Genomic DNA, 12,907 nt, shown 5'->3' with positions numbered 1-12,907 from the left:
GCTGGTGTTGTTGTCGTTGTTGGACATTTCTTCCATAGTAGTTTTATATAATTCCAACGACGTAATTATGGAGGGAAGAGCAGGCTCAATCTCTTGAAGGAGATTATCGTCACAATATATATATATATATATATATATATATATATATATATATATATATATATATATATATATATAATTACTGCTGACACATGTAGCCTACAGCTATCAAACGTTATTGGGAACACTAAGGAGAATCTCACACTCCTTAAATCACATGGGTGAGTGATTTAACGGTCACGCATGCCGATAAACACTCGAGAGTTACGTTACTCGACAGAGCGGGGGCGGTCTCTCTAGATGGCCTCGTCACTCACCAAAATTACGTTAATTAATACTGCAACCACAATATATATTTATATAAATCACACTTGTCACGGCCCTGGGAACAATACAAGAAATTTAAGCCACACTGTGGTACACCACCATAATCATTGCCAGGAACCACTGGCATTACACATACCTGAGCGCTCAGTGTTGGAATTCCACACCTGCAAGACCACACATGGAAATGATATCACTCCGTCCCTCGGACGATCAAAAATGATTACCACAATGAAATAATATACTTATTACATGGACATCCTCTCAGTCCTTGGCTAATCTATGTATATTCTGTTCCCGTGTGTACCCACACACACACACACACTGTACGTCTGTGTACACCAGACTTAAGTCCCTCAGGACTGACAAGATGACAACACAGGTGATTAATCTCCTCGCCCACAATTCACTCCACCTGAACAGGTGCTGCGTGACAATGTGACGGAACACTTGACCTCGAATTCAAGCTTTAGAGACTACTAATCACCAGAAATACACACATAGGTACTTACTCATTCACACTGCCGGCTTTACACACCATTCCCATACATCAGGCACCCCGCTTTAGGTGGCTGGCTCGTCCCAAGTGGCGTAAGCGGCGGTAGTCTTTATTCGAAAAATTGGCGCACACTCGAACCCCTCCCACTCAACACAGCTGAGTTCGCACCCTCGACTCCCCGGTGAAGTGAAGCGTTCATACCCAGGTGACGCGCACAACTTTAGCGTCTCACACAAACATGGGAAATTGCCTTAACACTGACACGAATTTCCCCGTTCCCATCGACTGCTACAGAGCACTAGCAAGTCTAATCATCACTGGTATGGGATCTATGAGTCTGTTGCTGCTCGTATGCACATTTCCCCACGATCCCAGATCACTGTACCTCTACCCCCTGAATAACAATGTCTTAAACCCCTCCAAGCGACGACTTCGGCCGGATTCTGTGACGACCATTGTCGTAGGTGAAGCAGGAAGCATCAGCAGTGGAGTAGTCCAGCCACCACGACGCCCTATACTTCAATTTGGCCGAATTGAGTACAGGAAGCGTCCTGACTAGGTGGCGGCTGAGTTCAGAATGAGGCTACACCGGCTACTCGCCGCGTCCTTCTCGAAATAACCAATGAGAGGAAGGCATACAGCGGCCTACCCCTCTCATCCAATCAGCGACGGTGTAGCATAGCCCCTAGGGCAGCTCCAAGATGGCCGACCAACATGGCGGCTCAAGATGTTTACTAAGATGGCGGCTGGTTTCCATGGCAACAACACAAGTGGCTAGCGAGCGAGCGCAGAAGGCCACACACCCACGCCAGCGGCCTAGCTGTTTCCCGCGCAAAGTTGTCTGGCTCCATGCCATACAATGAGATGATGCTATCAGCTCTAGCACTGTCCACAGACATGCCACCCCGGCCAGGGGTGACATTTATGGACTGCTGATGACTGGGGCTCTCACATGAGCCCAAACACTAGATGTTTCGGTTGCTGGTTACCAAACTTAAGTCCGCCCACTTAACAAGTGCACTTAACAAGTGTACTGGCTCCCACAGGCATAAGAGCACTATTGTAAGTGAGCTGGTGAACCACCTCCTCACATACATTGACAACTTGATTGGTAATTTAAACAAGATTAACAGACACCGTACAGCTGATTGATAGCACATATAAGAAGACAGCAATGATCACGATGGTAAAGATGTTTGGATTGGGTACATAAAGATAGGGAGATTGGGTAGCAATAGATACAGTGCAATTTTAAGGCAACAAGGTAAAAAAAACTATGCAGATGAGATTAGGTACTTTTTAGTTTTGTTTTTGAATGACGCAAAAGTTGGACAGCTTTTCAATTCATTAGGGAGTGAGTTCCATAGACTGGGTCCGTTTATTTGCATAGAGTGTTTACACAGATTATGTTTGTCTCTGGGGATATCAAAGGAATATTTATTTCTGGTGTGGTGATAATGGGTCCTATTACATCTGTCCAGGGAAAGTTTCAGAGCAGGATTTGCGTTTAAGAACAGGGTTTTGTAAATGTAATTGACACAAGAAAGTTTGTGGAGTGAGATTATGTTTAGCATGTTAAGGGAGTTAAACAAGGGGGCTGAGTGTTGTCTGAAAGCAGAATTTGTTATTATTCTGATAGTAGATTTTTGCTCGATGATGATGGACTTGAGGTGGTTTGCAGTGGTTGAACCCCATGCACAGATACCATAATTAAGAGAGGGATAGATTAGTGCACAATATGTAGAGATGAGAGCAGAGTTAGGTACATAATATCTGATTTTGGAGAGTATCGCAACTGTTTTAGAGACTTTCTTAGTTATGTGTTGTATGTGGGTGCTGAAGTTGAGTCTCTTGTCTAGGAATAGGCCAAGAAACTTTCCATTATTTTTATTGCTAATGTTTACATTATCTATCTGAAGCTGAATTGCATTTGTAGATTTGCTTCCAAATAAAATGTAGTAGGTCTTTTCTATGTTAAGTGTTAGTTTATTGGTTGACATCCATAAGTGGACTTTTTTTAGTTCATTATTAACAACATTATTTAGTGTATGTGGATTGGGGTTAGAGTAGATGAGGGTAGTGTTGTTCCGAACCATAATGGAAACTGGCCCAACTATGGGATGCGTTAACCCAAGTATCGCGTTTCCAAAAGGGTCGCCCATGTTGGAAAAGACAAACGCCGAAAAAATATTGTTGAAAACATCTTGATGACTTATTAAACCAAAATTATTTATTAGTCAGAAGGAAGACAAAAACGCGATCTGTATGTAAAACTTCTACCAGACAAATATTTTAAGTAAAACTGATGATATTTGTAGTTTTATAAAAGGGGCAGTTTGCATCGCTCGTCGAGCTCGAAAACCGCAGCATTTATTTATTTATGCATTTACAAGAAGGTACATTGGGAATGTGAGGATACATAATATGGAAATTACAGTCTTGTAAAGCCACTAGTACGCGCAGCGTTTCGGGCAGGAAATCTCAGAACCATGCCTATTTCACGCAGATTCCTTAATAAACGTAAGAGTTTTATATGTCACAAGAAAGATATAAATATAAGCTTCATTCTAAATACCTTACCATGGGCATATTTAGATTTAAAGCGAAGATACGTGTACTTTTATAATAGCCGAGCTTTGACCCCGGACAGATTGATCGACCGAGCAACTCTCTCTGAGAACAATGTTTATTTCACGTGAATTCGTTAATAAACATATATGTTTTATATGTCTCAAGAAAGGCAGACATATAAGCTTCACTTTAAACACTTTACCATAGACATATTTAAAGTTCTAATGAAGATACATGTATTTTAAAAATTATGGAGCTCCCACCCCGTACAGACTGAACGACAGAGCAACTCTCTCTCAGATCAATGTTTATTTCACGTAAATTCGTTAATAAACATAAATGTTTTATATGTCTTAAGCAAGATAGAAATAAGAGCTTCATTTTAAATACATTACAATTGACATATTTATAGCTCAAGTGAAGATACATATGATTTTATAGTAGCACCCAGTAGCTTGTCGGGCATGGAGTGCAGACGCCTACGCACTTGCCTATATATTGTATAATTAACAAAGATACGCTAATAAAGCCTAAAATCTTATATGCCTCCTGAAAGACCGAGATATGAACATTATTATGATTGCCCCAAATGAAATATATCATGTTCGAGAACAAAGATATATCAATTTTAAATTAAGTTTCGACTCTTGCTCAGGCGAGAGAGATGGGGCGACTCTCGCCCCATCTATTGAAGATTCTGTCCACTAAAGACCCAAAGCTACTCAAACCCTCCAAGCATTATTTAAGTAATGAAGTAATATGGTATATTTACTCACTATAATGTGGGTGCTGAATGCATAACATGAGAAAACATATATTTACTCCAAACTAATATAATTTCATTATGAAATAAGTAGCATCAAAGCAAGTCGACGGTCCAAGCGTCAATGTTGTGGAGCGACTTATCCAAGATATATCGTTGTTTGGAAAGTGTTTGTTGGCATATCCAGTTGTCGCACTTCTCTGCACAAATTATCACAAATAACATAACTAGCCAGAAAACATTTAACATTTATTAAAAAATATATGTTTGGAAGTTAAATCGACTTCATAGGACAATAGTTTTGTTATATATACTCGTTATTCGTTGACGTGCGTTCGCTACTTGAACTACCATGTACTGTACTTATGTAAAATCTCCCATGTCTCTTCGCTCATCTCACCGAACCCTACAGGCTCTGTGATATATTGTTAAATTAATTGAGATTCACAAATAAAGCTTATAATTGTATATGTTATCAAAAAGGCAGAGCTTAGCTTAGTTCATTTATTATGCACCCCATACCCATCCTATGAGCGATAGTGGAGTGTTACAGAGGCACATAATGGGCTCAGGGACTTAGCCCTACAATTCATATAGCCAATCAAGTTATAATCTTGATAAGGTAGTTACAAAAGTCAATGCAAATTGTCACATCAACAATAGGCTCGAGACCGACCACAAGTACAGTTTAAACATATATGGAGGGCTAGTGTCACAATTGATATGTTTATCCTACACATAACCCCCTCTTCCCCATCCAATGGGCAGCTGTGGATAGGTTACAATCAAGTCGTTTTTTGCGATTTATTCAGAGATTAGATGTTATTGGGTGACGAAAGATATTCATATTTTAAAGAAGGCTTCTTGGCTGATGCTCTCCATTGATGGAAAATATACAACCTTTTGAAAATCAATGTTAGTTTGATCAAGCACATATTCGGTTCAGGAACTGAACCCTCTAGTTCGTTTAGCTAAGCAAATAACAATATTTGACGCTAGTTACAAAATTATCAATGTTGTATACACATGTACACACCCTCATACATACATGTACATATATATATACGTATACACATATACATACACATACATATCTAATCACCAACACAATTACACACATCAATAATTTTTGTGTCACAAGCGACACAAAGAGGTGTCACAAGTGACATTACAAGAGGCTCACAACAGTCACTATACGAGGCACTTTACATCTATAGTGAGTCACTAGTCTTGCTCCACACCCACCCAACTGGGCGGCAGCTTTACAGTCATGTAAAGTCATGTACAGTCATGTCATGTCATGTTTTTTAAGGAGCGCTGTTTGTTGACATAATTGTATTTGTGCTGTTTTTTCACCTATGTTTTCATTTTACTCTTTATGCTCAATTAGTATTAAGCTTGTCATTTATGTTTTTCATGCCCGAAACGCTTTGCGTAATAGTGGCTTTAGGCATTGTATGTACTAGCTCTATCTATAAGTCCACCAATCTTTGTAAAAATTTCTTGTATGTATGTACCTTACCTAAATAAACATTTATTTATTTTATTTATGTGCATGCATTACATACAGTAAGCAAATTTTGGATACTTCGCTAAAATTTCGGGCAGCACATCATTATGATTGAAGTACTTACACATTTCTTGGACACTATTGATGGTGTTATAGTAGATTAGAAGGCGCCTCTGTGTGCCACCTATGTAGGGAGATCAGATAAGAAATCAGAAGCGGGGAGCCACATAGTGCCACTCCATATTAGGTCACCCAAGGTGTGAGTGGTAGCAGTCGAAAAAACAGTGAAGATAGGTATCTATTATGCGCCACTATGATCATGTTCATTTACAGTAAAGTAGCTACCTATGAAGGGCAATCAGATAAGAAAATCAGAGGCGGGGTGCCACTTAGAGCCACCCCATATTAGGTCGCCCAAGGTGTGGGGCAGCAACAATCGTAAAATAGTGAAGATAGGTATCAATTATGTGTCGCTATGTTCATGCTCATGTTCATTTATACAGAAAAGTATGACAGTATATTTGTATAATAAACACTCAGGTGAGCGGCAGTTACCCCCCACCTCCCTCTATGGGACAGGTGTAAAAACAGGATCCTCGCAGTAGGGGCGGTCCCCCCCTCACCACCCCTCCTCATACTTGATGACCTTGAGTGTACCGTAAGAGGGACCAGCCTCCCTTAGTTGTTTTTAAGTTGGATATATTTTAAGCCTCTATACTTAAAGAAGGAGAAAAAGAAATAATCCTGATGATTTATAGATTATATTATCAAAGTACATAGGGTTAAACATAGTCGTATTGTAGGTCATCTCCCCCCACATAATATTTATTAACAAGACCTCTCCTTCTCGCCCACAAGTCCGTTGTGGGGTCTTCCTCCCCCTCCTCCTCCTGGGACGAAGATGATGACTCATCATCTCCCAGAGAGTGAATGGGATGTAGTGCGCCTCCCTCAGGTGACTGACTGCTGACGTCATAGGGTTCACTCTCGCTGGTGGGGCGTTGTCCTTCCTCTCCTTGTGGTTCAATGACGTCACCACCTTCACTCTCGGTGGACATTCCTTGGGCTGAGGTGTTGGGGTGGGGGTCGGGTGGTATGTCTGGGTGACCATACCCTAGGCTAGTGTATTTATTTAGGTAAAAACGCTTATCATCAAATGCACTTAAACCCCTCTTAGTATTGAATGTGGTTGCCATCTGCCCCCCTATGTTTCTTATTTGGGAGAAGTTAAAAGTATTCACTACACCATTGCTGTGTAGGGTCTCTTTAAAGTGGTTTTGTGTTAAAGATCTTTGCACAGCTCGGGGAATACCCTTAGCGGTGATGGAATTTTTATTGTCAAGCAAAAGCACACTATACATTTTGGGCTTGAGTGCCACAACTTCAAGGATGTGTTTATCTGACACCTCTGACTTTAACAGCCCTAAAACACCCTTTTTAGAAGGATCATACAAGGGGTGAGTTTCAGGAAAATTACTCGTATTCATCCACAAACTAAGGGGTTCTTTCCCCATCTCATTAAAGACATCTTCAGCTAGTAAGGTGAAAATGAAACTGTCTGTATCACTATACACCAGTTGTACCCTATCTGAATAGTGGTTCTTAAGCACCCTGTACCAAAAATGGTACAAGCTGTATTTTGCTAGCTCAAGAATCTGGAACCCAATGTAATTAGGATGAGTAATTTTAATGAATGGTCTGGAACTGACAGACAATAATTTATTGTCGCCTAAATGCACCATTCGTTTAAAGCGGGGATTCTTCACCTCTCGTAAAAAGACCCTAGCTGAAGTCACTAGTTTGGTGTCAATGGCATAACGAGCTGGATTCAGTAGCGTTTTACCAAAAACACTGTTCGTCAGTAATTTGAAGAGTGTTTTCCTATCATTACTGCTGGAGGCATTTCTATTGTTAACGTTGGTGTTAACAAATTCTGCCATAAAATCTGACTGGTGGAACTCGTAAATTGCATGTATTGTTTCAATTCAAGTCCTATCTCAATAAATAATTGTAACAGGTGAAGAGATATGAAATAATGTTTTTTGGGGAGATGATCTCCAACCAGTTTGATGTTTTTTGGGGGGAGGTGTGTGATGTTATTTGTTTCCAGAAGTCCCCTACTAAATGGTGAGATATCCTCCATACTTATTCCCCTATGGTGTAAACAAAGGGGCAGATCGTCTGTTAGTCTAGCTATTTCGGGTCTTAAAAGTTTGGTGTCAATTAAGAGCCAGTACCCTTTGTTAGAAGAGAAAGGCTGTTCTGTCATTATCTTCCCCCCGCTAATGAAGGAGTTCATCTCATCAGATGATAGTCTCCTTAGTCACCCATGGGGCAATTTCCTAGTCATACAACTCCCATAGAGGGAGTTGAAATCAAGATATAGTAAGAATGAAGACCTATCCTCCTGGGGGTTAAAAGATGGGTTGACATAGCGGTTGTTAGCTCTGACATAACTCCTAACTGCAGTTGTAAAACCCCCTCGTATGTTTTGTGATAAGAGATTGTGCAACGTCACATCTGCACTTAACTCCAACGATATTCTACTACTTTTCAGGAAGCAGTCGTAGGAGTACCCTGGGAGGCTGCAATAGTGTGTCAATTCTAAAGAATATATATCATTTAGAATTGCCCTGTGGTGTGTAAAAATGTCAGCCAGTAATCCTACATCACACCTCAAATAAATGAGGAGGTAGTCTTTTAATGTCCTACACCCTGTAGCCTCCCATACTAATTTAGAATGTCTATATTCGTCCAAAGTTATACCTGATTTGTTTAGGGAGCTGTAGAACATTTCAATAGGAGGGAGTGTTGTGTCATTAAAGCAGCTGATTTTTGTGGTATATTCATAAGGGAAAAACTGCTTACCCTTTAAGAGTAGGTGGTGACTCTTTTTGGGCAAACCCTCTATCATTGAGTGAGTGAATGTTAAGGGGCTGGCTGAATCAATGTGGGTCTTTGCTAGGGATGAAAGACTACCTGTAATAAAAGCCAGTGAATCAAGAAATTTAAGCTTCCCTATTTCCACATTAAGATATTTCGTCCCCTGTCTCATGAGGATATTGCTCTTAATATTTGAATCCATGGTAAACTCCCTCAAAATTAAGCCCATGTCATAAGACATATTATGGGCAATTAGAACTAAACTCTCCAGAGCATTCTTGTGGCGGAGGTTGCAGTAATTACATAGAGCTCCAATATAATTGAGCTTTTCCCTAAGGTGATCATGATGTTGAACCTTGAAATTGGAGGGGGTAAATACCCGCTCACAAAACTGGCAGTGAGTCTGTCTCCTAAAATGGATCATATCCTCAAGAGACATGTCTATTTCATAATGGTGGAGGGTAGATCTGATAATTTTCCATTTGGTAGCAACTCGCTGCATGAAATGAGTAACACTGTCCCCCCCAAAATAAGTAAATTTATCAACGACAGTGTGGTTCCTATCAACAATTATATAGCTGTATGCTATAGGTCTATGTATGGCTGTAACAGAACCTAGACAATCCTCAATGCTTAGGACACACTCGAAATCAAAATAGCCCACATGGGAAGGGGCGTAACCTTTCCCAGTATTTTTAAAATGGAGTGTGTCCCCAGGCTGAGGGTAAATAATTTTCTGAGTGATGTCGCAGGAAGATGAGTGATTTGTTAGCTCAGACGAATTTTGATATTCTGAGAGACAGTTTCTACAGAAGACTGTCTTTCGTTTGTGGCTGCGAGTAAAGTTCCGTAGGAACTTATCGAACTCTTTAATCAACGCCACATGAGATTCCCCCAATAACAATAAAGGAACTATGACCGAGTACTGTCTGCTACCACGACGACAAAGAGAGACGTGATAGACGCCATCTGTATGTTTGTGTATTGAATACAAAAAAATGGATAGTTTATTTCTATTCTCCAATTTAGAGATATCCTCCCAAGACAGAGGGAAGGATAAATTGTCGTATTTGACCATTTTCCTAATCCTAGAGTGAGACTCTACAAGTCTCCCTATACGTCTCCACTTCCACCCTTGTTGTGACGCCAGAAAAGCAGCAATGCACTGAATAATACATGTTTTATTGTTACCAGCTGGGTTTGGGTTGAAGACCTCATGCCGTCCCCTTAGAAATGGGGGATAAGGGACATAATCCCCCAAAACTGACCTTACACTTGCATTACAGATGACGATTTTGAGGAAATCGACATTATATAATATGAAACCACTCCCCTCTGTTTCTGAAAGGAGATCTTCCAGTCGTGTAATCATATAAGCCACCCAGCTATCAATAAGATTACCCACATCCTCAAGAGTTACCAGTCTAGCGGGTGTTGTTATGAAGTGTTCCCTAAAGTCATCATCTTCCGTGAGTCGTTGTTTCAAAAGTGTTACCTTTACTTCGAGGAGGATTTTTAATGATGAAGTAAAATTGCCATGTCCCCCAAGAGAATTCATGTAATTCTCTATTTCAGATATGTAATAGTCCCTAAAGTTGCTTAGGAGTCCTATAGGGTCTGTGGCGAAGGCTGAGGGGATGGAATATTCCAGCCTAGTAAAGAGATTCCCCAGAGCCCCCACCCTATTAATTAAGTGGGGAGTGTCTATAGCATCCTCCTCATCTGGGGAATTTTCATCACTATTTAGGGCATTAAGTCTATTGATGACAGGGGGTCTAAGACCACTAGGGCCCGGCTGAGAGATGTCACCCCTATCACCATCATCACCATCATCATCATCACTCATCGCTTCCTCTCCCCCCTCCCCTCCACCTAAGGGGTTATTGTCACGCTGTGCTTTGTCATGTTCCTCCCCTACCTGCCTCTGAATCGCTCCTGGAATGGAATAATAATAAATAATAATAATAATAATAATAATAATAATAATAATAATAATAATAATAATAATAAAAAGGCAACACCCTCTCACTAAACCCCATGACATAAGTTCTCAAAAAAAAGATTCTTAAGAGAAATAAAGGTGGAGGGTTTATTCACTCACCACGGGGGCATGTTTGTAGATGTTCAGAGGTCAAGTCCTCACACACAGAGGTCCCACAATTATCACAAGGGAAAGTGTGGTGAGGTCTCAAGGTTGTATTTCCACACAAAAAGCACAAGAAGCCATCCTCTCTGGAAGGGAGGGTGGGCTGGCGACGTTTACCTAATGAAGGAAATAGTGTATAATTTATATACACTCTCTCTCCCACACTCGCGGAGAAGGGGAAAACCCATCTTAATATTTTTCATTTGAAATAAATAAATAAATAAATATATAAAATACGGTCATACCTCTAGCACAGGTTCTCCTGTGTTCACCACTAGACTGTACACATACAGTTTCCCGGCAGAAGAAACATGTGTAACACCTATGAACGAAGAGATGTGATGAGCCCCATCCACAAATTCTACAAATATCACCAACTCGAGACATAACGATCACGCTTACCTAGAATAAATAAATATATATATATATATATATATATATATATATATATATATATATATATATATATATATATATATATATATATATATATATATATATATATATATATCCCCCAGCACTCAAATCAGTCCACTTCTCATTCCTGCCCCTACTTATCTATATAAATATATATATATATATATATATAATATATTTATATTTATTTATATATATATATATATATATATATATATATATATATATAACCCTTATAAGAAATAGATACTAATTTACTTACATCTCGGTCTAGACGGGGAGGAGAGTGGATGGTTTGGTCACAATTCAATAATACATGATGTGGGGGAGGTGTAGCGTCCTTTTATTGACTCGGAAACGTGGGGGGCAACGTTGCCACATACAACACCTCTCAGTCCTTTTTGTTAGAGAAGGGTTAGGCCTGCTGTAGAATTTTTTTTTTTTTTTTCTCTCTCGTCTGGAGGTCATCACTAGGGGACTTCTACTTCAAAAAAACATCAGGAGGACTGGCTATATCCTGAGGGAGACACATCCCTTGCTGGGTGAATACACTCACACTCACACACACACACACTCTCACACACTCACACACACACTCACACACACACACACTCACACACTCACACACACACACACACACACACACACACACACACACACACACACACTCACACACACACTCACACACACACACACACACACACACTCGCTATCACACTCTCTTTCCCACTCCCATATATATATATATAAATACATATATATATATATATATATATATATATATATATATATATATATATATATATATATATATATATATATACATATATATATATATATATATATATATATATATATATATATATATATATATATATATATATATATATATATATATATATATATATATAATATGAATATATAAGCGACCGTCCCATAGGTAATTGAACCATTTATGGGGAAAATATGGTGGAGTGTGTGTCTGTCACAGACGAGCAACTTAATATTTTCCACCACCCAGCAAGAATATTTGTAGCTGGATTCAGTAATTCTGGGAAAACGACCCTAGTGGGGAATTTATGTGTTAAATACCACGGAAAATTCTCAAAAATTTTAGTGTCATCTGCAAATAATACAGAACAGCCTCTTTCAAACATTCCCTCTCTGCGAAACAAGGTTACTGTCTCCCAGGACCTGATTAACCCACTAGAGTATAAAGATCCTTTTTCAAATGAGTCAGTTTTGTATATAATTGATGACTTATACCTGGAAGCCATACAGAGTCCAATTATAGCCAATATCTTCACAAGAGGGAGACACGGTAATATTTCCGTAATTCTAATTAGTCAAAATTTGTTTCCCCAGGGGAAATACGCCAGGACAATAACTCTGAATTGTAGTCATTATATATTAATGAAGCAGAGAGACATAAGCCAACTTGAAATTTTAAGTGGACAGTTATATGGGCGAAAACTACTAGTAGTTTCGTTGAAATATACCGTCGGGCAATATCCCAGAACAAGTATGGTTACTTATTGGTCGATCTGACGGTTCCTGAGGCATTACAACTACGAACGAGCATCACCAACGAAGACCACTGTGAAATTGTGTATCAAATGTAATCAACAACGACAACAAAAAAATGTCTCTAACGACACAGAAACGAACAACCAGCATCTATAATGACATTTCTAGCCCAGGTGGTTTCACAGGGTCAATTCAAAAATTGTATAAGGCTGCCAGACTTAAAGACCC

At 39.5% G+C, this 12,907-nt stretch overlaps 1 protein-coding gene across 1 annotated transcript; it reads right to left on the bottom strand.

Moving 5' to 3' along the window:
• Positions 1 to 4,543: 4,543 nt before the first annotated feature.
• On the bottom strand, positions 4,544 to 10,874 carry LOC138366454 (uncharacterized). The gene is made up of 3 exons (XM_069327501.1): positions 10,691 to 10,874; positions 9,205 to 10,524; positions 4,544 to 4,611 (listed from the first exon to the last, which is right to left on the bottom strand). The coding sequence occupies exons 2-3, from the start codon at positions 10,433 to 10,435 to the stop codon at positions 4,544 to 4,546; spliced, it is 1,299 nt and encodes a 432-aa protein (XP_069183602.1). The 5' UTR covers positions 10,436 to 10,524; positions 10,691 to 10,874.
• Positions 10,875 to 12,907: the final 2,033 nt, after the last annotated feature.

This window comes from Procambarus clarkii, chromosome 19 (genome assembly GCF_040958095.1).
Source record: "Procambarus clarkii isolate CNS0578487 chromosome 19, FALCON_Pclarkii_2.0, whole genome shotgun sequence".
In the NCBI taxonomy this organism is placed as follows: domain Eukaryota; kingdom Metazoa; phylum Arthropoda; class Malacostraca; order Decapoda; family Cambaridae; genus Procambarus; species Procambarus clarkii.
This window is presented reverse-complemented; position numbering and strand designations above follow the sequence as displayed.

Bases quoted from the DNA above. Each gene is read 5' to 3' on its own strand.
- LOC138366454 (XM_069327501.1), bottom strand. From the start codon at position 10,435: ATGAGTGATGATGATGATGGTGATGATGGTGATAGGGGTGACATCTCT. The intron at 4,612-9,204 runs GTTCTGTTACAG...AATATATCACAG, and splicing joins AAGCATTGAGGATTGTCTAG to AGCCTGTAGGGTTCGGTGAG.